General features: G+C 36.6%; 1 protein-coding gene across 1 annotated transcript in view; it reads right to left on the bottom strand.

Annotated features, from left to right (window-relative positions):
- Positions 1-339: 339 nt before the first annotated feature.
- PLPP7 (phospholipid phosphatase 7 (inactive)) overlaps positions 340-27,459 on the bottom strand; it is a 41,477-nt gene continuing 14,357 nt past the window's right edge. The window contains exon 2 of the mRNA XM_051980232.1: positions 340-2,318. Coding sequence (XP_051836192.1) covers positions 1,954-2,318 — 365 coding nt within the window. The 3' untranslated portion in view covers positions 340-1,953. The remainder of the gene's footprint in view (positions 2,319-27,459) is intronic.

The raw sequence follows: 27,459 nt of genomic DNA, 5'->3' as shown, positions 1-27,459 counted from the left end.
GACAAGCAGTTGAGTGGAAGAATGGTTAAACTTAGTTCTACTGTGTAGTTTCAGAAGGCAGTCCTAGGGTCAGTGGGCGTAAATTATAGGGAGGCAAATTTCGGGTCAACCTAAGGAAGAACTTTGTAACAGCTAAAAACTGTCTAATTATGGAACCAGCTGCTTTGTAAGGTAATAAGCACCCTGTCAATAGACATGTTTAAGTAGAGATTGGAATGACCATTTGTCAAGGATACCGTAGAGAAGCACGTGTATGTAGAAGCCAGCTCATACTGACTTCTGAGACAAAATTGTTAATTTTTTTTATTGTATTGACACCTCAGAAATAATCAATACAAATTGTGGATTGATTTATTGTTTTATTAGTTGTCTAGGCTTAAGAAAGTATTCATAATGCAGATTAAATTTTAAAGTGTTTCCATCCTCTCCCCTCTCCAATCCAATTATTAAACATTTACCAGCACACTCCTAGATTGTTCTACAGCAGGAATGCAATAGAAAGGTCAGTGACTGAACTCATCCCCAGATTAGAAGCCTGGTGACCATAAGCTAATAACAGTAATAACTGACATAGAGCACTTTGAGATTTACAAAGTGCTTTACAACCATTATCTCATCTGAGTTTCATAACATCCCTGGAGAGGAGACTGCAAAATAAACTTTCTATAATTATAGGGGACAGATTGATTAAATTTCCTTTCAAGCTCTTGCTGCTATGATTCCCTCTCTTTATGAATCTAGGGAGTCAAGGGTAGAGCAGGAAAAAAATGTCAGTGGACCCATGGGTAATTCCACAGACCTAGGAGGCCACAAAAAAAGGTGAAGTTTTCTGGGACCATTTCTTTTGATGGAATCAACTTAACGAGATGACTACCTACCATTGGGCTGGAGTGTGTTCCAGCATGGGATACTGTGTGGGAGGTAGTGAAACAGAGAACTGAAAATAGTATGAGGTCTACTGCATTTTGCAAGTCATTTTCTGGTAAGCACATTCCCCACGCCTGACCCAGGCGGGTTTGAAAATGATCCGTCTGAAGAAGGCAGAAGACTTTAGTGACCTTTTTGAATCCCCTGAGTTTTCAAGCCCCTACTCTGAAAACAATCCATGTTTCCCCACATAGTCACTGTGTGTGAACAAGCTGGCAATGAAAGTGCTGAGTCATGAAAAGTGATTCTTCCACTGGGGGGGAAAAATCACCCCAAATGGCTCGATTGCATATTGTATATATTGTCACATGAAATACAGAACTATACAAGTTTGACTTGGAAAAGACCTATTAGGTCACACAGAGTCCGGCCCCTGGGGGCCAAAGCAGTTGCTGGATGCTACTGGACACTAGCCAGTGCTTTGTCTAGTCTAACTTTCTGGGTGCAGCGGGGTGGGATAGCGCCGGCCTTCCCAAATGCCAGGATGCAGGATCCCTGGGGAGAAGCCAGCTGGAGGCAAGACTGCAGAGCCGGGCTGCTCCAGCTGGCTCACCAAAGGCCTGAGCTCCAGGCCTGGTTCCGGTATCCATCGGTGGTGAGTGCCGACGGCCACCCAAGCAAAGGGGACGACGGGGCCTGGGATTTACAGGCACCTGCCAAAAAACCTGACAGCAGTAATAGCGAAAGGTAAACACCAGGACCCCCGCGTTCCCCAGCTTGATTTTTACTCTGACATCTCTGAAAGCAGGAACTTAGCAAAAGTGATTCTGAAATGCTGAAACTCCACCGGGTTTGAGATGCTGCGGGAAAGCCAAGGTATTTGGGGAAGGGCGCGGACACCGGTGTTTCCCCAGAGCCCGTCCCCCTCTTACGGCCGGGAAAACCCGTGCATACTGGCCACCAAACAGGATAGGGAAACGAAACGGGGCTGACACATGTTCAAGAGGGAATGCTCCCGCGGCTCCGGAAGGGCACTTTCTCCGCTCCCTCCCTCCTCTCCCGAACGGCTGGAGCCGCGCAGCGCCTTCACCAGATGGAGATCAGCATCTGGCAGGTGTTGGAGGACATCCAGACCAGCTCGACCAGTTTGAATTGGAAGTAGCCAATGACGAAGCCGGAGAGCACGTCGGTGATGTGGTGCCGCCCGATCATCACGCGGGACAGGCCCACGCAGAAGGCCCAGAGCACCAGCAGGATCCGCAGGGGCACCGCCAGCACCAGGTGGTTGAGGAAGAACTTGGATATCATGGCGGCCCGGCTGGCGTGGCCCGCTGGGAAGGCGTAGACGTCCATGGTGAGGTAGTCCAGGAGGCCCGGGCTCATGTCGTAAGGGCCTCGCCGTTTGATGAGCTTCTGCACCCCGGCGACCGTCATGATGTCCAAGAGCAGAGCTGCACAGGAAAAGAAATGGCCTGGTCAGAGACGGCAGCCCAACCAAGCCAATGAGCCGGAGCCCCTCCTCGGACCAGCGAGCCCCACACGGCTCTCTGACCACCGACTCTACATCCCCGCCCTAGACATTCCCGGAGGAGACAGAGGTCCTACTTCCTGTTCTACCTTTAATTCGCTATCTAACCATGAGCAAGTCACCCTGATCCGCGGGGAGTGGGAAAGAGGAAGGGAGGAAACAAATATTTATAAAGCACCTACTATGTGCTAGCACTTTACGAATATTCTCATTTGATCTTCACTGAAACTCTTAAGTTCACAGAAACTATTCCCATTTTACAGACCAGTAAACTGAGGCATGTAATGGTTAAAGGACTTGCCCAGAGTTGCACAGTTTGTAGTGTCTGAGGCAAGACGCTCCAAACCTGGAGTGCTCTTCTTCTTTTCTTGCATCCTTCCAATCCAAATTAAAATTTCATCTGGTACAAGAGATCTTTCTTAAATCTTCTTGTTTCCAGTTCCTTTCTTTTAAAAATTATTTCCTATTTTTCCTGGGTATTGCTTGTTTGTATACATTTGTTTGCTTGATTGTGTGAGTTCTTTGAGGGCAGAGGCTATCTTTTGCCTTCTTTTCTTTTTTTTTCTTCAAATCCCCAGTGTTTAGCATAATACCTGGTACATAACATGTGCTTATTAAATGTTTATTGACTGACCACAAGCTCAATAGTCTATCCCCTGAAAAACCTTCCCTTTTTGGTAATCATAGGATAATAGCATCATAGCCTAGAGTTGAAAACAACCTCAAGGGCTGTCGAAGCCATCTCATTTTACAGATAAGGATTTTAGGGTTATATGATCATAAAAATGACATCAGTCACTTTCCCAAACCACTTCAACTCTCTCATTACAGATGAGGAAATGATGGTTCAAAAAGATTAAATGATTTGCCCATAGTTACCCAGTGTGTCTGAGGCTGCATTTGAACCCAGATCCTCCAATATCAAATTCATCTCTTCCAATGGTACACTGCCTCAGTTCCCCTTCTTTGTACCTTGGAGGAAGGATGGACTGGATCAGAATAATTATATTTCCATGTTCTGAAATCCCCTCCAACTCTAAAATTCCATGTTTTAAGTTCCTTTCCAGTTCCAGCATTCCATGAATCTAAGCCATTTATTGTTAAGAGGCAGCCAACAAAGTAAATATGGCTCAGAGTAAATCCATAGCTGTTGTTAGACAAGCAACTCAATATGTCCTTATGCTGTTAGGCAACATGGTGTAGTTTTTAGAGTATTTGACCTGCAATACTTGGGTTTGATTCTCTCTGACACTTCTTAATTAAGTGATTATAGACAAATCACATCAACTTCCTGAGCCTCAGTTTCTTTATTTGTAATGTGAGATAATAATTGGAAGACTTAGCTCAGAGGATTACGAAAATCAAAAGAGATGGATATAACACACTCTATTGAAAAGCCACTTAGTGTTCCCAGTAGAGTATTAGCTTCTTAAGGGCAGAGACTAGTTTTTGCCTATGTACCCTAATTGAATGGAATTGAATTGGGAATACCATTCACAGACAAGAAGGATGGCTCCTAGTCTGTGTACTTACTAGGGCTACTAATCAGCCTCAGGAGGCACGAGTCAGGAAGGGGTGGGTCTGAGGGAGGAAGGGCACTGAAATCCTGTGTCTCAGGAACTTCCCACTTTGAGGTTGGCCCTGGGCCATCGCACAAGCCAACCCATGTGTAGGCAACAGCAGAGGCCAAAAAAGCACTTTGGCTTTTTGAACTTGCCTCAAAAACTTTCCATCAACATCCCTTCCTTATTCATTCTGAATGTTCCTGCCTAGATATACTCTCTAAAGGAACCTTCCCCTATTTTCCCTCAGTTTTCCTGGAAGACCAAGATGGTGGATTCAGGATTTGAAGCCCCTCGCCTTCTTCACTCCTTTTGCTTAATTAGCCAGTTCCTTTCAGCATCTCCCCCCGGGGCTGGCAGGGTGTGGCCACTCAGGGAATGAAGCCATGGAGAAAACTAACTGCCCAAACGGGGAGTGTCTGTCAAGAGGTCTGAGTTCTGGATGGGGGCTGGAAGGCAGTCAGGAACACTTGCCAAGACTGAGGGGAGAGGAGGTGGGAGAACCCTTCCTCCACTCCTCCTAGCAACTCCTAGCCAGGGGCTGCAATCGGCTCCATACCACACAAAACTCCACGCGGGAGGCCTGTGGCTGGCCTCGATCCTTGCATGTTGGAGCAGGAACCACCAAGTTCTGAGCAAGACAAGATTCCACAGGAGAAATGTGCTGGGAGACTGGAGTTAGAGCCTGGAGGGAAACTTAGGAGAAAGGCTTTCAGCAAAGGGGGGGTGGGGGTGGGCTGGGGGAAGGGACGGATGAATTGAAAATGAGATTTTGTGGGTAGTCTGGGGACAGTGGAAGGACGTTCCAACTCTATGCAGGGACCTGGGGGAGGAGGAAGGAATCTGGACAGTAGCACACCTTCAAAGAACCAGTTTAGTCTCCTAAACTACAGTCAGCCACTCCTCTTTCTCCTCTGCTTCTTCAGGAAGTTTTTCATGGGGGCAACACTACCCTCGTAGTAACAGTGAGCCAGGACGCAGTAAGACTGATTCCTGACCGGTCTGCAAGGGATGCAAATGCTGCTGTCACTCAAGGCTCACCAAGGTCAGCTCTGAAGCCTCTGCCCTCTTCTATCCCACAGCTCTCTCTAGATTTAGGTGAGGAACCACAGTTTCCCTCCAGTGTACTCTCTGGGTAGTGTAGAAAGCACCAACTGGACTGTGGGGAAGAATGGTGACTTATGGACTTTTTATTTTTTATTTTCTAGAGGTATGTCCCTAGCAGTGGCATCCCGGAGTAAAAGGCTATGGACGTTTCAGTCACTTTTCCCACCATCATTCTAAAATTGCTTTCTGGAATGATGGCATACCAACAATGTGGCTTCAGATCAGTAGCTCCAAAATTTTAGTGTTAAAATTAAAAAGCCTTACAATAATTTTTCTAGGGCATCACATGAAACAGTCAAGGAATGGCAAAATCCCAGAGAAATTGCTGTTTTTCGGAGTGCTGCATGGACCTTCCATGAAGCATCAGTCTTTGGTGCTATGCTATTATTGTTCACTAACAATGCACTTAGATGCAGGTGATAAGATGGGAGCCCGGAAGTAGCATTTAGTTTTTGTAAAAAAAACTTAAAATATCTCCTCCTATTTCCCACTCACAACAACATCAAACTCATTTTAAACAACCCACATATTAATATAAAAGAAATAGCTGAATAAATTGTGACTATGAATATAATATTATTTGGCCTTTCTGCAACTTTTTACTGTGTTGATCATCAACTTCGCTTCCTTCTGGCTTCCCCCGGACACTCTCCTCAATTTCCTCACGTTACTCCTGGATCTCCTATTCCTCCTTATCTATTGGCACCTTCTCAGTCTCTTTTGTTTGGGCATCAGCCACCTCCTGACCATTTAAATGCCTCAATCCTGTGTTTTAGGGCTCTTTTTCTGTTTTTTTTTCAGAAGCATGTTTTAACACCATCTCAAAGTCAACATGTATAAATCCCAATTTTTTATCTTCCTTTTTAAACCTGATCCTCTGCAAACTTCCCGATTTCTGTGGAAGGGTCCAGTATGCTCATAGTCAGCAGCCTTAATAACCTCAAAGCCTTCCTGATTCTTTCTCTTCCATTACTGATATCCCATCCATTGTCATGTCCTGCTGATTTTACCTCCACATCTCAAAAATATATCTCTTCTTCTGACTCTGATCACTTTTCATCTGGATTATTATAACGTCTTTCTATTTTTGTGGCAAGGCAATTGAGGTAGTAAGCATTAAATGTCTGAGATCAGATTTGAACTCAGGTCCTCCTGCCTGCCTTCAGGGCTGTGCTCTATCCACTTCACCATTTAGTTGACCCTGTGGTGGTCTTTTAACTCAGCCTTTTCTTTAATCTTTCTTTCACATAGCCACCAAAACAATTTTTTAAAGTACACATTATTACCCTACTCAAAATCCTTCAGTGGTTTCTAAATGTCTCTAGGACAGGAGCACTTAATCTCTTTTTAAAATTTTCTGTAGTAGACCCCTTGGGCAATGTGATGGAGCCAATAGACTTCTTTTTAAAAAATCCCCCCACACTCTCTCCTCTCTTTTTAATAGCTTTTTATTTTCAAAATACATGCCTCACCAGTGTTTTGCTTTTCTGACCACCACTTCCCTCAAATTGCCCTCTCCTTTTTCAGTCCCTCCCCCTTTCTTAATCCCTTTCCCTTTCGACTTCTGTTCTCCCTTCTATTAGCCTTCCCCTTTTCTTTCCTCTTTCTCCTTCTACTTCCCTATAGGGTAAGACAAGTTTCTATATCAAACTAAATATACATAAATGTCTTTTTAGAATAATGTGTATGTGGGGTTTATCTATATTCAAAACTGAAAGAAATGTGAATTTTCTGTAAGAAATTAATGAAAATAAAGGTGTTACTTTTTTCCATCTACTGCCCAAAATTGGACCCTCATAGTCCATGAACTCCAGATCAAGAATTTTTCTGTAGGATATAAATTCAATGACCTGAAATTTGCAATTCTTTATAGTCTGGTTCTCGCACAATTTTCTAGCCTTATTTCACATTATTTTTCCCTCTTCACATCCATTGTTTTTGAGCCAAACTTCCTTAGTTTTTCTCCAAATGTCACTCCCTCAAATTGAGTGAATACCATCAATTGGGGAATGGCTGAATAAATTGTGATATATGAATATGATGAAATATTATTGTTCTATAAGGAATGATGAGCAGACTGATTTCAGAAAAGCCTGGAAAGACTTACACGAACTGATGCTGAGTGAAGCAAGCAGAACCAGGAGAACATTGTACACAGTGACAGCAAGATTATGTGATGATCAATAATGATAGACTTAGCTCTTTTCAGAAATTCCAAGACAATTCCAATAAACTTGGGATGGAAAATGCCATCAGCATCCAAAGAGAGAACTGTAGAGCCTAAATGGAGATTAAAGCATACTATTTTCATCTTATTTCGGGTTTGCTTCTTTTTGTAGTTTTCTCTTTTGTTTTGATTTTTTTTGTCCACATCATGATTAATATGGACACGTGTTTAAAATGAATGTGCATGTATAATCTATATCAAATTGCTTGTTGTCTTTGGAAGGGGAGAGTTAAGGCAGGGAGGGAAAAAATTGGAACTCAAAATTTTACAAAAATGAATGTTGAAAACTATCTTTACATGTAATTGGAAAAATAAGATGCCATTGAAAGAAAAAAAATCAAACAAATGTCATTCAATCTCCATGCCTGAAATATATTCCTTCTTCATCCTTACTTTCAGAATCCCTATCTCTCTTCAAGGCATAGCTTCTGTCTCCTTTATTAATCCATTGCACCAATCTCCTCCCCACCACCCTCAGTTCTTAGAATTTTTCCTCAAATTATTACTATCAGTGAACTTGTTATATTTTCTAATAGCATATAAACTCATTGAAGGCAATGACTATTTTGATTTTATACTTCCAGCACTTAGAATTGTAACTTACACATACTAAGAACTTGATAAATGGTTATTGAATTCGAACTGGAACTGTGCCATAAGAAATGACAAGTAATCAGAATATAAAGAAATAAGGGTTTCTACAAAGCTATATGTAGTGTCGACATCAGAATAGAGCAAGAATATATACTGATACTCATACATAAAAATTATAGGAATAGAATTTGAAAAATAAGCAGAAATAAATTATCAGAAGGATAAGCAAACAAGGTATTATTTATTAAAAGTAATATATATACACACAAAGTTTCTGGGTTTTGGATTTTTTGTTTTTCTGAATGTTTTATAGCTAAATTTAGAATATGTATAACATTTTTGTTATTGTTCAAAGTCCAACTCTTTGTGTCCCCATTTGAGATTTTCTTGCTAAAGACACTAGAGTGGTTTGGCATTTTCTTCTCCAGCTCATTTTAACAGTTGAGGAAACTGAGGTAAACAAGGCTAAATGACTTCCCCAGGATCACATAGCTAGTATCTGAAGCCAGATCTGAACTCAGAAAAATGAATCTTTCTGACTCCAGGCCCAATTCTGTGCCACTTAGCTGCCCTAACATATAATAAACATACATATAATATTAGTTGAACCCATGCTAATGGGGAGAAAGAAAGTTAGGGAATTTTATAAATATGTACAACACATACATACATGTATATGTGTTCACATAGAAAAACACACATGTATACATACATGCCCATACATATACATGCACACAAATCTGTGTATGTATATATGTGTATAAACATATATCTCCATTTATATAGACAAATAAGAACAGGAAGATAAAGAGATGGGAAATTTGGAATCTCCAAAGATCTTTAAAAATAAGAATGCCTCTCATTGCTAACAAGGTCCAGATAAGGTTTTCCCCAGAGATAGAGCTATGGATGTGAAGACTTCTCACTTTCCCTTCTAGCTGTATTCCTCTTCTGTTCTATTAGAAGAAAATTCAAATGAATACCATATTAGAAGTATAAGAACAAGAAGATTTTGAAGACAATTAAATGACTTCCAAGTTCTTGATGATCGAAAAAGCAAATAAATAAGGTCATTACTTCTAATTATCATCATTTCTTTTTTTAAAAATCTCCAAATGTATTTCTTTTTTTATTGAAGCTTTTTATTTTCAAAATACATGCAAGGATAATTTTTCATCATTGAACCTTGCTAAACCTTGTGTTTTTGCACATGTAAGTCCCTTTGCCTCCTTTAAGATTTCTTTGGAATATAAACGTAATAGAAACACTGCTGGATCAAAGGATATGTACATTTTGACAACTTTTTGAGCATAGTTCCAAATTGCTCTCCAGAATGGTGATCTGTTCACAGTTCCATCAACAATGTATTTATTAGTGTCCCAATTTTCCCACATCCCTCCAACATTCGTTATTATCTTTTCCTGTCATCTTAGACAATCTTAAAGGTGTGTAGTGATACCTCAGAGTTGTCTTACTTTGCATTTCTCTAATCAATAGTGATTTAGAGGACTTTTTCACATGACTAGAAATAGTTTCAATTTCTTCATCTGAAAATTGACTAATCATATCCTTTGACCATTTATCAATTGGAGAATGGCTTAAATTCTTATAAATTTGAGTCAATTCTCTATATATTTTAGAAATGAGGCCTTCTAAATATATTTCTGAAAATGATTTGCATGTAGGAGAATTTTCTTTTTTAAAGCTTTTTATTTTCAAAATATTTGCATATGTAGTTTTCAATATTTACCCTTGCAAAACCTTGTGTTCCAACTTTTTTGCTCCTTTCCTTTCCTATCCCTCCTCCCCTAGATGTCAAGTAACCCAATATATGTTAAATATGTGCAATTCTTCTTTATATATTTCCACAATTAAAATGATGCATAAGAAAAATCAGATCAAAAAGGGAAAAAAGTGAGAAATAAAACAAAAAGAAAGCAAACAACAGAAGTGAAAATACTATATCGTGATCCACATTCAGTCCCCACAGACTCTCTATCATAAGATCATTGGAATTAGCCTGAATCACTTCACTTTTGAAAAGAGCCAAGTCCATCAGAATTGATCATCACATAATCTTGCTATTGCCATATATAATGATCTCCTGGTTCTGCTCATTTAACTCAGCATTAGTTCATATAAGTCTCTCCAGGTCTCTCTGAAATCATCCTATTGATTGTTTCTTATGGAACAATAATATTCCATAACATTCATATACCATAACTTGTTCAGCTGTTCTTCAACTTATGGGCATCCATTCAGTTTCCAATCCCTTGCCATTACAAAAAGAGTTGCTATAAATGTGGGTCTATAGGAAAATTTTCTAAGCTTTTTTTAAGTTATTTTTTTCAATTGACAATCATTTATTTTCTTTTCATCTCACCTCCCCTACTATTACTACTACTACTACTAATTTTAAAAAGGAAAACTTATATAGCAAAAAAAAAATGTTTTAATGTTTTATTTCATTTGTTTTTGATATTCTAATCATTTTCCCAATGAACCTGATGGTAGAGGGTACACAATGGATGGAGAGCTGGATCTGTAGCCAGGAAGATAGGAAGCCATGCCTGCCTCTGACATTATGTAAGCTTGGGCAAGGCATTTAACCTATATTTACCTCAGTTTTCTCAACTTTAAAATGGGAATATTAACAACACCTAACTTGAAGGGTTGTTGTGAGCTTCAAATGAGACTTCTGTAAAAAGTGCTTAGAACAGTGTCTGGCACATAGTAGGCACTATATAAACGTTTATTCCCTTCCCTCCCTTCCCTTCTCATCCCCCTTCTAAACCTTCCCTTATAACAAAGAATAGTCAAGCAAAATAAATTGACAAGCAAACCAAATCCTGCACTCATGGTCTGCCGCCTCTACTAAGAAGAGAGAAGTACATTTTGTCAAAGATTCTCTGGAATAAAAATGTGTTAGTCTAAGTTTTATTGTAGCTGATGGATGTATTGTTCTCCTGGTTTTGTTTTGTTCACTTTGTATCTATTCATACAAGTTATAAAATCATGAGATTATAGATTTAGAGATAGACAGGACCTTGTCCATCTTCTCTCCTTTTTCAGAGGAGGAAAAAGAGACTCAGAATGTCGCATAGCCATACTTCCTTGTGTCATAATATTCTATTATTTACAAATCACATTTAGTCCAGTCATTGCCTAATCACTGGTATCCACTTTATTTCCAGTTTTTTTACTATGACAAAAAGTGCTATTATCAATATTTTGGTAAATATGGGACCTTTCTTTCTGATGTACACAAGGTCATGTTTACAATGGGATCACTAAATGAAGACTTTTAGCACATAATTCAAAATTGTTTTTTTTACAATTGAATAAAAACACAGCTGTATTAGTGTTTGCTTTCCCACACTTCTCCAACATAGACTTTTCTATATTTTATCATCTTTTCCAATTTGATAGATGTGAGGTGGGTGATACTTTGGAGCTGTTTTAACTTCCATTTCTATAGTGATTTGGAGGACATCCCCTCCCTCACAGTTGATTTATTATTTTGAAAATCTCTTTTAGGGGATAATTTAGCAGTTGTATATATGCATCAATTCTCCAAATATCTTGGATAACAGATTTTTACCAGGGATGTTTGCTGCTAAGATTATTTTCCCATTTGGCAGAGTGTCTTCTTATGCTAATTGCATTGATTTTGTTAGTGTAAAATCTTTTACATTTAATATAATAGAAAATTGTCAATGTTATATTTTGTGATCTCCTCTTTTTATTTGTTTATGAATTCTACCTCTAACCATAGTTGTGAAAATACCTCCTTTTATTAAATTCTATTTAAAAAAATAATATAACTTGTTATATATGGATCACTTGGATGAATATGTTATGTTTTATTAGCAGTAGTATTATGATATAGTTTATGGCATAAAATCTAATCCTACTTTATGTCAAAATTGCTTTTCAATTTTTCAAGCAGTTTCTTATTAAGTAAGGAGTCCTTCTCCTAATTGTTTTTGAGGAGAGTTATTGAACAGTGTACTAATATGTTTTTTTTTTTTTTTTGCTTTTATGCCTTGGCTAGTATATCTGTTTCATTGATCTACTTTTTTTAAAAAAAACAGTTTAATTTTTTTTCAGATGAAGATCTGCCTTCTTTTCCACTCAGCATTTCCCCACTCCACAATGAGAAAGTAAGAGAAGCAGCCCCTCCATTACAAACATGTATAGTCAAGTAACAAATTCCCACATTGCCAGTCCAAAAAAAAGTATGTCTCATTCTGCATTCTGAGTCCATCATCTCTCTGTCAAGGGATTGTTAGCATGTTTCATCATGAATCTTCTGGAATAGTGGTTGAATACCAAATAGTTTTGATGATTAATATTTTATAATATAATTTGAACTCTGGTAATACTAGATTCCCTCATTTCTCCTTTTTTTCATTATCATTTTCATCAATGGTACAACCATAAACTATATAAACTAATTTAGGCACTAATGCAATTTTTAAAAGATTGCCTTAGCTTTGACATGAACAATCCTTCTAGTTATTTGTCTTCCTTTATTTCTACAAAGCATTTTGTAGTTGTATTTATATAAGTGTTGAGAGTGTCTTGTTAGTTTAAATCCCAGATATTTTGCAACTTATTTGAATAATTTCCTCTTATCATTTTCTCCTAGTATTTGTCAGTATTGTATAGAAACACTAATGTTTGCTATGGACTAATCTTGTATCATGTTACTTTACTGAAGCTATTCATTGTTTTAAATAGTTTCTTAGCTGATTCTCTGGGGCATTCTAGATAAACAAGCATACTCTTTGCCAAAAAGAATAATTGTGTCTCCTCTTTGATGATGTTTATAGTTTTAATTTCTCAGTCATTTGATTAACTGTTAGTTGTTAGCATTTCTAGAGCTATGTCAAATAATAGTGAGGTGAAGGGACAATTTAATTGGAAAAGTTTCTATTGTTTTCTCCCTCAACATAGTGTTATTTCCTAATTTAAGGAATATATTTTTGTTCATATTAAATAAAGACTATTCTGGGCTTTTAATTGTTAATTTTTTAACAGAAACAAGTGCTGTAGTTGGGGGAAAGGTTTTTTTAAAATATATTTTTAAAAAGGCTTTTAAAAAAATAATTATGTTTTAGTTGTTTACATGATAAATTAAAGTCACTGTTTTTGAAATATTGAAATATCCTTGCATAGCTGGCAGATATACAACTTGGTCATAAGAAATAGTCTTCTCTTTGATAATATTTTATTTTAAATGTTCATTTTAGTATTTGTTAATAAGATTGATATATGGTTTTCTTTCTCTGCTTTATTCCTATCTAGTTTAAATATTAAGATCATATTTGAATGACAAAAGGAGTTTGGTAGAGTCCTTTCTTCTCTATGATAGGTGTAATGCTCTTTTTTGGTATTTAAGTGCAACTTTTTTTAAAAAGGTATAATATATATTAAAAATCATGTTATTAAAAAAAAGAAGAGAACTGTGGTACCTTTCATAGGTAAGGTCTTGGGGAGAATTCTTTACCAAATAAGGGAAAGAAATAATCATAAATGAGAAAATGGGTAGTTTCAATTGAATGAAATTGAAGACCTGAACAATATCACGTCAATTAGAATAAGAAAAATCTCTACATCAAATACTTCAGATAAGAGACTGATATCCAATATATATGGAGAACTAACATCTATATTTGGACAAATGATTAAAGGATGTAAGAACCATATCTTGCTCCAAATAACAAATAATAAGAGAAATATAAATGAAAGCAACTCAGATGTCTAATCTCACATTTAAGCAAATTGGCAGAGATGCTAAAAGATGGGAATAGTCAATGTTGAAGAGGCAATAAAAAATTAGTGAACCAATACACTATTACTAGAACTGTGAATTGGTCTAGCAATTTGGAATTAGCGCTTTTAAAATGTATTAAAATATCTATAACCATTGACCTAGAGGTTTCCATTGTATATACCCCAAGGAGATCATAGAAAAAGGAAAAATATTATATATGCCATAATATTTATTTTTATTTATTTTTTAAAATTAGATTTTATTTTTAAAAACAAAAATCCATCTTCTCTTCCTCTGTTTTCCCTGATTCCACTCTTTACTAAGAAAGCAAAAAAAACAAAATCCCTATTACAAACATGTATAGTTAAGCAAAACAAATTTTTTCATGGCTGTGTCCAAAAATATTATGTCTCAGTCTTCACTGAGTCTATCACCTCTCTATCAGAAGGTGGATGTCATATTTCATCATAAGCTTTCTGGAATTATAGTTGCTCACTGTGTTGATCAGAGTTCCTAAGTCTTTCAAAGTTGTTTGTAATATTCTTTTAGTATAAATTGTTCTTTTGTTTTGCTCTTCATTTCACTCTTCATCAATTACTATGTCTTCCTAGATTTCTCTGAAACCATCCCCATCATCATTTTTTACAGCACATACATACCACAATTTGTTGTCATTTCCCAAATGGGAACCCCTTCAATTTCTAATTCTTTGCTACCACAAAAAAAGCTGCTATGAATATCTTTGTACACATAATTTCTTCTGCTTTTTCTTTGATTTTAGGGGGAGGGATATCTACCACATAGTGGTAATGGGTCAAAGATATATACAGTATAGTAGTTTTTTGTGCATCATTCCAAATTGTTTCCCAAATGGGAGAAATGGTTCATAGATTCACCCACATTGTCATAATGAGCTGGTTTTCTCACAATTCCTCCAGTATTTCTCATATTTCCTTTTTTTTTTTGGTCAACTTTGGCAATTGGATGGATGTGAGATAAAACAGACATAATATTTATAGTATTTTTTATAATAGCAAAGAAGTGCAAAGTAGATGTCAATCAATTGGAATGGATAAACAAATCGTGATATGTGATTGGAAAAGATTATTGTTATACTGTAAGAAATTATTATCATAAAGAATATAGAAAAACATGGCAAGATATGTGAACTGATGCAAAGTAAAGCAAGTAAACCCAGCACAATAATTTGTACAATTGTTTATAGTAATGTAAATGGGAAAAAACAAACTTCAGTGTTCTGTAATTATAATGACCTAGTTTGTACCTAATGGAAAAAAAAATATGAGAATGCATTTACCTCCCCACTTACCAGAAGTGAGGTCTAAAGATAAAGAATACTACATGTAATATTATACTTATTTAATATTTTAGTTACTGCTGAACTACTTTTTTTTCTTTCTCTTTCTTTTTAATTCTTTGCTATAATGCAAATCTCTGGAAATGGTAGGGAAATGGGATATATTGGGAAATGATAGATATAAAAGCAAAATATTATATATTGTTATTTTGGTTCTATTTATTTCATACTTATATCGTTCATTCACATTTGTCCATATTTTTCTGAATTCCTTGCAATCATTTCTTTTAAAATTTAAAAAAGTTTTATAGATGTCTTTTTTTATATCACCAACATTTTCCCTAGACTCTCACTTGTTTTCCTCAGAGAGCCATTCTATAACAAATAATGTTTTTAGACAAAAGAAAAAGGAAAAAAAAACAGAAAAACTAATCAAACATTGAAAAAGTCCAGAAGAATGTGAAATGAAACATACTCATGGGCTTTTCACTTGTAGAGGCAAGTGAGGGGAATCATATCTCTTCTTTCAAGCCATGCTTATTCTTTATAATTTTACAGCTTTTTTGGAGGCTATTTTTCCATATACATTGTTATAGTCAATGGGTATTTTGTTTTCTTGGCTCTATTTGCTTCATTCTGCATTAATTTATGTAGATCTTTCCATTCTTTCTGTATTCATCACATTTGTTAATCTTACAGCACAGTCTTATTCCATTACACTCATGTATCACAATTTGTTTTGCCATTCTCCAATCCATGGGATATACTTTGTTTCCTTTTTTTTTTTTTTTTTTTTTTTGCTATCATAAAAAAGTATGTTCTCGATCTTTTGGTATATACAGAGGTAAGCATCAATTCTTACTGCCCAGTACTATTCCATTACAGCCAGGTATTGATTAGTGCAGATAAGGAATCCCCTTTAGTGGTCATATTATTTCCATTTGGCTGGAACAATCACCAAATTTTACATAATTATAACTACAAATAGTATTAATTTGAGTACATACAACCACTTCAGATACCACTTTCAGCCATTCCCTAATGATACTTTTTAAAAATTTAGATTTTAACAACACATTTGACAAAGTCTCATATTCTTTTTTTCCCCCTCAAAACTATTTTATTTTTCCAAAAACATGTAAAGATAGTTTTTAACATTCATTTATTTTTGTAGGATTTTGTGTTTCAAATTGTTCTCCCTACCTCTCTTATTTCCCCCCTCCCTAAGACAGCAAGCAATTTGATCTAGGTTAAATATATGTTATCTTTTTAAATATTTTTTCTCAAATGTTCTAAATCACTATTGATTAAAGAAATGCAAATTAAAACAACTCTGAGGTACCACCTCATACTTCTCAGATTGACTAAGATGACAGGAAAAGATAATGATAAATGTTAGAGGGGATGTGGGAAAACTGGGACGCTCATGAATTGTTGGTGGAGTTGTGAACTGATCCAACCATTCTGAGACCAATTTGGAACTATGCCCAAAGGGCCATCAAATTATGCATACCCTTTGACCCAGAAGTGCCATTACTGGGTCTGTGTCCCACAGAAATTATAAAGAAGGGAAAAAGGCCCACATGTGCAAAAAAAGTTTGTAATAGCTCTTTTTATGGTAGCAAAGAATTGGAAAATGAGTAGATGCCCATCAATTGGAAAATGGCTGAAGAAATTGTGGTATATGAAGGCAATGGAATATTATTGTTCCACAAAAATGATGAACAAGCTGATTTTAGAAAGGCTGGACTGATGCGCAAAACAAGAAGAACCAGGATTACATTACACAGCAAGAACGGATGATGATCAGCTATGAAAGGCTTGGTTCTTCTCAGTGGTTCAGATATCCAAAGCAATCGCAATAGACTTGGGACAGAAAATGCCATCTGCATCCAGAAAAAGAACTGTGGAGACTGAATGTAAATGAATACATGCTATATTCACTTCTTTGTTTTTTTTTTTTTCTCCTATGTTTTTTTTTACCTTTTACTTTTTACTTTTTTACCTTTTACCTTTTACATCCCAACATGATTCATAAAACAATGTGTAATAAAAACAAATGAAAAATAAAACAAATTAAATCAAACATTTCTCTTATTTGTCATGTTATGCAAGAAAAATCAGACCAGGAAGCATCTAGGTAGGTCAGTGCATAGAGCACCAGCCCTGAAATCAGGAGGACCTGAGTTCGAATCTGGCCTCAGACACTTAATACTTCCTAGCTGTGTGATCCTTGGCAAGACACTTAACTCCAATTGCCTCAGAAAAAACAAAAACAAAACAAATAGAAGAAAAATCAGACCAAAAGGAAGAAAACCATGAGAAAAAAAGTAAATAAATAAATAAATAAGATGAAAATACTATGCTTTGATCCACATTCAGTCTCCATAGTTCTCTTTCTGGATGCGGATGGCATTTTCCGTCCCAAGTCTATTAGAATTGTCTTGAATCACCATATTACTGAGAAGAGCCAAGTCTCTCATGTTATTCTTACAGAATGGATGGAAAATTACATCCTAGATGATAATATAGGTAAATGGATTTGGACCTAGATAAATGATTGGATCCCCAAAGATCTAGTTAATAGTTCAATATCAATTCAGAAAGAAATTCCTTAGGGAGTGCTTTCAGAGCACTGAATTTTTTGTCAAACACTTGAAGGAGGTTTATATGTATGTTTATCAAATTTGCAGATGACATAAAATTAGGAAAGATGACTAATAATAGTGACTAATAATAATTAGATAATAGAATGGAGAATCCAAAAAGAATTGCAACACCCAGAATGTTGGGTCAGATCTAATAAGGGATGGGAATGGGATTGAAGCTGTGATTTTGTTGAACTGATGCCAGGTGGGAATACTCCCTCTACTAATGCACACTAGCACCTTTTGTACAGCTTTAATCTTAGAAAGTCCTCCGGGACCCTGAAGAGGTTAAGTGATTTACCCAAGATCACAGAGCCTATATATATATATAAAACTTCTTGGTATCAAGACCAACTTTCCACCCTCTCTATCCAGTGTTCCGGTCTCAGATCTCTTTTTTTTTTGTTTCTTCATGTGATGTTTATTTCCCGTTTTCTCCTCTTCTAGTACAATCCCTCTTCCATTCCTAGTTTTTTTTTTTTATATCCTCACATTAAAGTCAATTTATACCTATATCCTTTAAGTATACCTCTAACAGTGATACAGTTTTCAATACATATCTTCCCATGTAAGGACGTAAACATTTTAACCTTTAAAAACAAAGGTTTTTTCTTCCCTTTTTACCTTCTTATGTTTCTCTTGAGTTCCATATTTGAAGATCAAATTTTCTGTTCAGCTCTGGACTTTCATAAAAAATAATTGAAAATCTCTTATTTCATTGGATGCCCATCTTTTCTCCCAAAAAAATAGTGCTTAGTTTTGTTGGGTAGTTGATTCTTAGCTGCAGTACAGCTCCTTTGCTCTACAGAATATCATATTCCAGGCTCTTTGATCCTTTAAAATGGAAGCTGCTAGATCCTAAGTAATCCTGATTATGGCTCCTTGATATTTAAATTGTTTTTTTTTCTGATTGCTTGCAATATTTTCTCCTTGATTTGATTTTTTGGAATATAACTATAATATTCCTAGGAGTTTCATTTTGGGGATCTCTTTCAGGGGGTAATTGGTGGATTCTTTCAATGACTATTGTATCTTATGGTTCAAAGATATCAGGGCCCTTTTCTTTCATGATTTCTTGAAAGATGTTGTTTATGCTCTTTTTTTTTATCATGTTTTTCAGGTAGTTTAATAATTCTTAGATTATCTCTCCTGGATCTATTTTCTAAATCAGTTGTTTATCCAGTGAAGTACTCTATATTTTCTTCTATTTTTCTGTTTTTTGTTTTTGATTGATTCTTGATGTCTCATTGAGTCATTCACTTCCATCTTTCCATTTGTCCAATTCTAATTTTTAGTTAATTATTTTCTTTATTTAGTTTTTTTTTTTACTTCCTTTTGCCTTTGGCCAATTATACTTTTAAAAGAACAAAAACTTTAAAAGAACAAAAAACTTTTTTTGTTCATTGAATTTTTTTCCATTTTATCAAATGTTATTTTTTAAAAAGTTGTCTTTTGCAATTAATTTCTGTATTTGCTTTTCCAAACTTTCCTGCAAAATACTCATCTCCTTTCTCCATTTTTCTTCTAACTCTCTTTAAGATCCTTTTTGAATTCTTCCAATAGAGCCTTTTGAGTTGGAAACCAGTTCATATCCCTCTCTAAAACTTCATCTGGAGATATTGCCTTTAGCATCCACAAGATTTGAGATCTGTTCTTCTTTGTCTCCATAATAGCTGTCTTTGGTCAGAGTTCTTTCTGTTTTTTGCTCATTTTTAAAAGTTGAGGCCTGCTCTTTGGGCATAGGGGAGATTGTCACAAGCTTCCTCTACAGGACAAAAGAGGCTTCACACTGTGATGGGGCTGGTGCTTCCCACTGTGCTGGGTGGGCCTGGCCAAGTCCCACCTGTTATGCTGGGGTTCAAAGGTGTACTATTTGCCTTCTATTATTGTGTTGAAGGTCTCACAGCTAGTTTTCTGATCTACTGGCCTTCTGAACGGACAGAATAGTCAATACTTTTATATTTTGGCTAAGAACCTCCCAATAGATTCCTCATGTAAGCCTTCACGTTTCTGTGGTGACCCTGCATTGGGCCATGTTTCCCCCTGTCCAATTGAGATGGACCTTTCCTGTAGTCCTTCTAAGATATCTTCTGCTGGAAATGTGTTACACTTCAGATATTTCTGGGTTCTGTCACTCCAAAATCATGCAGAGGCTTGATCTAGTGTTGATTCTGAGGGAAACCAGGGAAAGCTTCTGTGTATTCTCAAGACCCTGCCCCAAATCTTTCCCCATTTTCATTCAGCTGTCAAAATAGTCTTATTCAAATAAAAATTTGGCCTTTTTACTCCCTTTTCAATAAGCTCCGAAGGCTCTGTATCATCTCCAAGATTAATTTTTTTCTTCTTGTCAAAAGCCTTCATAGCCTCTCTTACCTTTCCAGGCTTCTTCTTATACATTATATCCCACCATATCCTCTGTGATTCAGTGACACTAGTTTTCTTGCTGTTCTTCACACAAAAACAACTCTGATTCCAAGCATTTCCACTAATTTTGTACCATACCTGAAATTCTTTTTCTTCCTCATTTCTGTCTTCTGGATTTCTTGGCTTCCTTCAAGTCCAAGTTTTTGGACTTTCTACAAGAAGTCTTTTTCTTAATTTTAGTGTCTTCCTTCTGAGATTATAGGCATGTAATAAATGATTATCTATTAACTGATATATTATTTAAACTTCATAACAACTCTGAGGCAGGTATCCTGGAAGATAAAGTATTGGACTGGGAGATAAGAAAATTTGAATTCAAATATGGCTCCAGACACTTCAGAACTATATGACTTTGAACAAATCATTCAATCTACTGCCTCAGTTTCCTCAATGTTAAAATAAAGATAATAATAGCACCTACATGACAAGATTGTTTTGAAGATTATTTGAATAAAGATATTTGTAAAGTTCTGGGTACTTAATAAGTGCTTGTTCCTTCACCTTTCCCCCTACACTTATGTTCCTCTTACAAATGAGGGAACTGAGATTCAATGATTTATCTATGATCACACAGCTAAGTGTTAGATTTAGAAACTGAACAAAGGTTTTCATGAATCCAGGTTCAGTTATTATTCTACAATAATAGGACACCTTTAAATTCCATGTGATTTTGGTATTTGTTGATCTTTTTGAAAGAATCAACATAGTTCCCCAAATACCCAGACAACCCCCCTTTTTAAGGTACATCCCCTAAAAAATAGAAATGATACAATAATATTTCACTATATTCATAGACAATTTGTTCCCCAATTAGTGGGCAATAGTATATTTCCACCTGTTTGCTATCCCAAAAGACAATATTATTAAAAGGTTCTCTTATCAGTCTCAAGCAAGGCATGAAACAGTGAACTATATGCTTGCCTAGGTCATTCTCCCATTGGAGAGACCTTGTACAGAACCCCAGTAGAACAATTTCTTGAGAGAGTAAGGCACACCAGATACTACTGATCACAAATAACACTGTGCCTAGATGCATTATTGGACCCTATAGGGCCTTTTCAATGAGATTTTAAACCTCTCAAAAGAGATTGGCCTAGTAACTCACTGAGGATAAATATTGTCTAGACTCTGACATGCCGTTGAATAGACAGCCCATTCATTGCCCAAGTCCCTCAATACACAGATCTGAGGCAATCACTGTAGAGGTATCTTGGAAGAGACATCCCCATTATGAATAGAAGGAAAAGAGCAAGTGAGGATTCATTTGGGAAACTTTTCAGTGCTTTCAAGGATCCCAAGATGCCCCTTGACACCAAAATACATCTTTTAAACACAATGATGCTATATGGCTGTGAATCCTAGAATACCTAAATTATTAAAGAATCAAAATTACATGTGACTCAAAGGGCAATAGAGAGATGCATGATTGGTATAAATGGGCTGCAGCATATTGCCATGGATGATTTGTGATCAAGAAATAGCATAAAAAATGTTCAGAAGATATATGACTGGAAAAATGAGTTGGACTGATCATTTGAAGAGCATGAAATTAGAAACTGCTAGCCCAAATGCTGTATTATACTCATTGTACCCATGGAATGGTGTTTAAAGAAAATGTTATTGAAATCTTTGGTTTTTACATTGTCTTCATTTTATATATGTATACACACACCCACACACATATATGTATATGTGTATTGTTCCTCCCTTTGCTTTTCCAGATAGCCATTTATTATAACAAAGAAAGAAACCATTTTGGCAAATAATAATAATAATAGTTACTATTATAAAGCACTTTAAGGTTTGCAAAGTGCTCTATAATATATCTCATTGATCCTTACAACAATTCTAGAAGGTGTTATTTTTATTCGATATAGATGCAGTATTCTATACATAAAAGTCTCCAGTTTTATGTAAAAGAGGGAGGGAGGAACATTCTTATATTTCTTCTTTTGGGCCAAGCTTGGTAATTTTAATGGTATGATGTACAGTTTTGATTTTTGTTTGTAGTGGGGTTCCCCCCAACATCGACATATCTTTAATTATTGTGTATTTTATTTTCCTGGTCCTGCTCACCATATTTCTTCTGCCTACAAAAGCATGCAATGTTTAATGATCCTGAGGAAGGTAGGGGGCAGATCCTTTAAAGAGAATTTATGGGACAACTTGGATAAAAAGTGCACAGGATGAGAAAGTGGGGGAAGGGCACCAGTTATGATCTGCAGCATTGTGACCACATTAATGAGATGATGGATCCATTGAAATGATGAAGGAAAGAGACAGCTAATGAAGAGATAGATGATGTGGTGGACAGAACAGTAGATGTGCAGAAAGATCTGGGTTCACATCCCTCTTCAAACATTAGCTGTATGATACTGAGCAAATCATCTCTGCCTCAGTTTACTTATCTGTAAAATGGGTACGGGTCATGAACTCTACAGCCTCTGAAATCCTTTCTAGCTCTTAATCTATGAATCTATGAGTCTGAGCAGACCTAGTTGCCTGGAAAAAAACAACTATATGTACAAAAGCTCAAGACACATTCCCTTTTCAGAGAGAGCAACCAGAAAAGCTTCTTAATTCCTCTAAACCAGCAATATTTGCAGGGAGACAGATATATTTCTGGTCGCATACTCTCCTCTGAGGAAAGTAAAGCAGCCAGCCTTATGGCTCCTTCTGCAATATTCCTTCAGGTAAGAATCAAAGGTTTCTTGGAAGAGATGGATAAGATTCTAAAGATTTAGGTATCATCATGACCTGTATTTAGACAACCAGACAGACATAAACACAACATAAACAGCAAATGCATATGTACTCCACACCCCTGAATTGAATACAAGCTTCTTGAAAGCAGAAATTGCATAGTGTTTTTTTTTTTTTTGGCATTTCCAGCACTTAGCATTGTGTTTAATAATAGTGGAGATTTATTGTTATAAGCTTTTCAGGTTTGAAAGTTGATCCCTAAAACCACCATATGAGGTTGGTACTACAGTTATTATTGTTCCCATTTTACAGATGAGGAAACTGAAGCTCAATTTAAATGATTTGCCCATGGTCATATTGCTAATAATGTAAAGTCAGGTCTTTCATGACTCCAAGTTCAATACTCTTTCTATAACACCATTCTGTTTGAGGAGTTGAATAAGTAGCTCTCAAATTGCATTTGACCTGATCCAGTTCAGTAGAATTCCTGAGGAAGTGCCAAATAAAAAACATAAGACCTGGATTCTAGCCTGAGCTCTTTCACTTACTATCTGGGTGATCTTGCGCCAGTCAATTGACTTCACTTTTCTTAAGAGTAAAACATAAGTATGATGAGGAATTTTAAAAATATGTAATTAGTTACAAATTTAGGTTTACTTAGTTTTTTGTTAAATTTATCTCATAATAAATTATGTACCAAAAAATGGGGAAAATCATCCCTGATCTGCCCACCTACCATGTATGTCAGGAAGTCTGAAATGATGGATATAAACTTCTGGAAAAAGCTCAAAGGGATTATAAGAGGCGCGTATGTTAAGTTGAGAAAAAGGATAGAAAACTTTCTATCCTTAGAGTTGGTTCTGTTTTTATTTCATTTTCAAAAATACTTTATTAAGTTTAATTAGTAAAATAAAAACTCCTTGGTCTTCTGTTCCCAGTTTTTTAAATCTCTGAAACTCCTCTAGTTTCTATAGCCTGGCTTTTAAGGTCTGTTAAAAGCTGACTCTGTCCTTATCCCTCATTTCTCTTTCCCCAAGAACCCTCTGAAGTTTCAGCCAAGCAGATCTGCCCACTAGCTGCCCAAAAGATGCCTTTTTTAAAATCAATTGTAATCATATATTTATTAATATACTTTGTTTTTACATCACCTCCATTTCTCTGCCCTATTAGCAAGCCATCCCTCATAACAATGATTTAAAAGGGGAGGGTGGCAAAGACAACTAAAAGTATTGCCTGACAATATTGCAACCCTGCTATATTCCACACAAATAATCTCTCCTTGGGGAAGCACATTCAGATTATCTGACATCCCTTGCCTTCACAATTTACCAAATCCTACACATTTGAGAAACTTCTGGTTAAGTCCTACTTATTCTGTAAAACCTTCTCTAACCACCCAAGCCTAGAAGGATCATGACTCAATTCTTCTTGGATATACTTCTCCTTGGGCAGTAACTATGTATCATCTGGTATTAGTTATATGTTTCTGTGCAAGCCTGAATCTTCTAATGGATTATAAATTGATACTTAAAATCCTTTGCCACCTGGCCCCAACTTACCTCTCTAGCCTTATTATATATTACTTCCCCTCACGTATTTGACATTCCGTCCACATTGCCTTTTTTGCTTTTCTTCATCCATGATACACCATCTTGTTTCCATGCCAATGAGCGGGCTGTTCTTGATGCCTAGAATTCCTTCCTTCCCTCGGCCATTTAGAATCCCTAGTTTTCTTTTCTTTTTTTTTTAAATTTTAAATTTTATTTTATTTAATAATAACTTTGTATTGACAGAAGCCATGCCAGGATAATTTTTTTTTACAACATTATCCCTTGCACTCGCTTATGTTTCGTTTTTTCCCCTCCCTCCCTCCACCCCCCACCCCAAGATGGCAAGCAGTCCTATATATGTTAAATATGTTGCAGTATATCCTAGATACAATACATATTTGCAGAACCGAACAGTTCTCCCGCTGCACAGGGAGAATTGGATAGAATCCCTAGTTTTCTTACCCAGTTAAAGGGCCACCTTCTGCAGGAAGCCTTTCTTTCTATCTCCCTGCGGCTAGTGTCTCCTCCCACTCAAACTGTCTTGTATTTTTCATGTCTATATTTTGTATACACCTACATGTTAAATACAAGCTCCTTAAGAGAAGGACTGTTTTTTTTTCTCTGTATATGCAAAACATAACACAATGTCTAGCAAAGAGTTGGCATTTAATAAATGCTTATTGGTTGGTGGATTATAAGCAGAAAATGTCATAAGCTTGTATCAAAGATGCTGCCACAGACCATGCTAAATTCTCTCCCAAGGCTACTTCCAATGACAGACTTCAGATATCACTCCATTACAGCTGGTAGTGGGGGAAAAAGCTGAAGAGCTGAACTGCCACATTTCATCTGGTGCGATTCAGGTGCAAAATGTCAAATACCTATCAGACAACACCATCTCTGCAACATATCTGCAGCTTAGAATCTTTTAAGGCTTTCAGGTGCCAGCTAAAGTCTCCAAGTAGCCTTTCACAGTTCCCTTTAATACTAGCATCTTTCTGTTACTGATGTTGTCCAAGTTATTTTGTTTGCATATAGTTATTTGCATATTGTCTCCTTCTAATATACTGAACTCTTTGAGAGCAAAGACTAGTTTTGTTTTGCTTTTATTTGTATCCTTAGCACTTTAGCACAATGCTTGGTATATAGCAGGTATCTAATAAATGCTGATAGGCATAAAGTCTCCCTCTAAAGCACTTGTCTTGCTGAGTTCAAATCTGGTCTTGGACACTTATTAGCTCTATGAACCTAGGCAACTCAATCCTGTTTGTCTTAGTTTCCTCATCTGTAAAATGAGGTAGAGAAAGAAATGACAAACCACTCCAGTTTCTTTGCCAAGAAAATCCTAAATGGAGTGATGTTGTATTTTAGAAATAGGATTGGACAGCAGAGAGAATGAGAAAGGACCTCTTGGAGGTCTCTACCCAAGAGCTCAGCCTAAAAGGTGCTTAAGCTCTCCAAAAGGCAGAGATGAGGATGGAAAACCTCCTAGACAAGGCAGGAGGCAGGAAATGTCAATCGTAGGCTATAGGGCCAGAAGAAACGTCAAAAATAGGACTGAAAAATGACTGAATAACAGCAAAATACCCATCACAATATTGTGCTTATAATATAAAGCTCTGTGATTTCGTTAGCACATTCCTTGCTTGTGTAGGAACCTCCTGGACTAACACTACCATCTAGGAGATATGTATGTCCTGGGGAGCTACCAGAAGCACCCAAAGATAAAGCGGCTTCTTCAGGGTCACCCTCATCAGACTAAGTTTTGTGAGGTCTCCATGACTCAGCAAGAGCACTCAGTCTGCATCTATGCACACAGTAGGTACTCAATGCATGTCTGTAGACTGACTGAAACTGGCTATTATTTATAGTGTGTTGGTTGTTTGTCTTTTGCTCAGTGACTTTATCCTAATCATTCTCCTCTCCACCCTTCTAAAACAATGGTATCCTAACCAGGGATCTTTGCTAGAAGATGCTAGGGTGGAAAATTCAGATCACCAAGCTACATTTGCTCTGGCTGACTGCCAAAAAGCAAAAACAACCCAAAATTTGTCCTGAGTTCAAATCCAGATTCAGACACTAGTTATATGATCCTGTACAAGTCACTTAATCCTGCTAGCTTCAGTTTCCTCAATTGTAAAGTGAGAATATTAAAGATATCTACCTTTCAGGGGGTTGTTGTGAAGATCAAATGAGGTAATGTTTGTAAAAAGTACTTAGTACAGTGGTTAGCATATAGAAGGTGCTTAATAAATGTCTCCTTTCTCTCCCCCATTCTATCATTTCTTTTGGGTTTTTTTAATCAATGAAATGAGGTTGGATTAAATAACTTCTAAATTCTCTTTTAGCTCTATCTATGGTTCTTTGAACCTATGACTTGTCAAACCAATAATTGCTAATTATCAGGTCAAAATCAGTCTACCCTGAAAGTATGGGAGAGGGGAAACAGGCTGAGAGGCAGCATTTTATAGAATAAAAGCACTGGACACAAACCCTGAAGACCTGGGTTTGAGTCTAAGATGAATTACTTACCATTTGCATATTCTTGAACAATTTAATTCAAAAAGCATTTATTCAAGTCATTTTGCCTCTCTGTTCTCTCAGACTATAAGTTTAAATGGTCCCTAAAGTTTCTCGTGGCCCTATAACCAATGATTGACATTTCATTTCCTGCCTACTGCCTCTTTTACGAATGCTCTCTCTCTCTTGCTTAGGAGGCTTTCCATCCTTATCTCTGTCTTTTGGGGAACTTCGGAAAGGCTGAGCTCTAGGGCAGAGACCTCCAAGAGGTCCTTCCTCACTTTCTCTACTGTCCAATCCTATTTCTAAAATACAACATAGATGCTAATATTACATGGGATTCCATGTCCTCAAGGAGTTTATATTCTACCAAAGGAAGACATTTTCACAGATTAGAAAGATTATAGATAGATTGGAAGGAAACAAGGACAGAAAGGGGTAGGTTGAAAGTGGGGAGAGAGAAAGAGAGAGAGAAAGAGAGAGAGAGAGAGAGAGAGAGAGAGAGAGAGAGAGAGAGAGAGACGGAGAGAAAGAGAAAGAGACACACAGAAGACGGACAGAGAAAAAAAGAGAAAGAAATAGAGAAGAGAGAAACATACAGAGACAGAGACAGAGACAGAAAGAGAGAAATA

The sequence above is a fragment of the Antechinus flavipes genome, chromosome 2, assembly GCF_016432865.1.
Source record: "Antechinus flavipes isolate AdamAnt ecotype Samford, QLD, Australia chromosome 2, AdamAnt_v2, whole genome shotgun sequence".
Lineage (NCBI taxonomy): Eukaryota > Metazoa > Chordata > Mammalia > Dasyuromorphia > Dasyuridae > Antechinus > Antechinus flavipes.
Note: the sequence above shows the minus strand (reverse complement) of the source record. Positions and strands in the feature narration are given on the sequence as shown.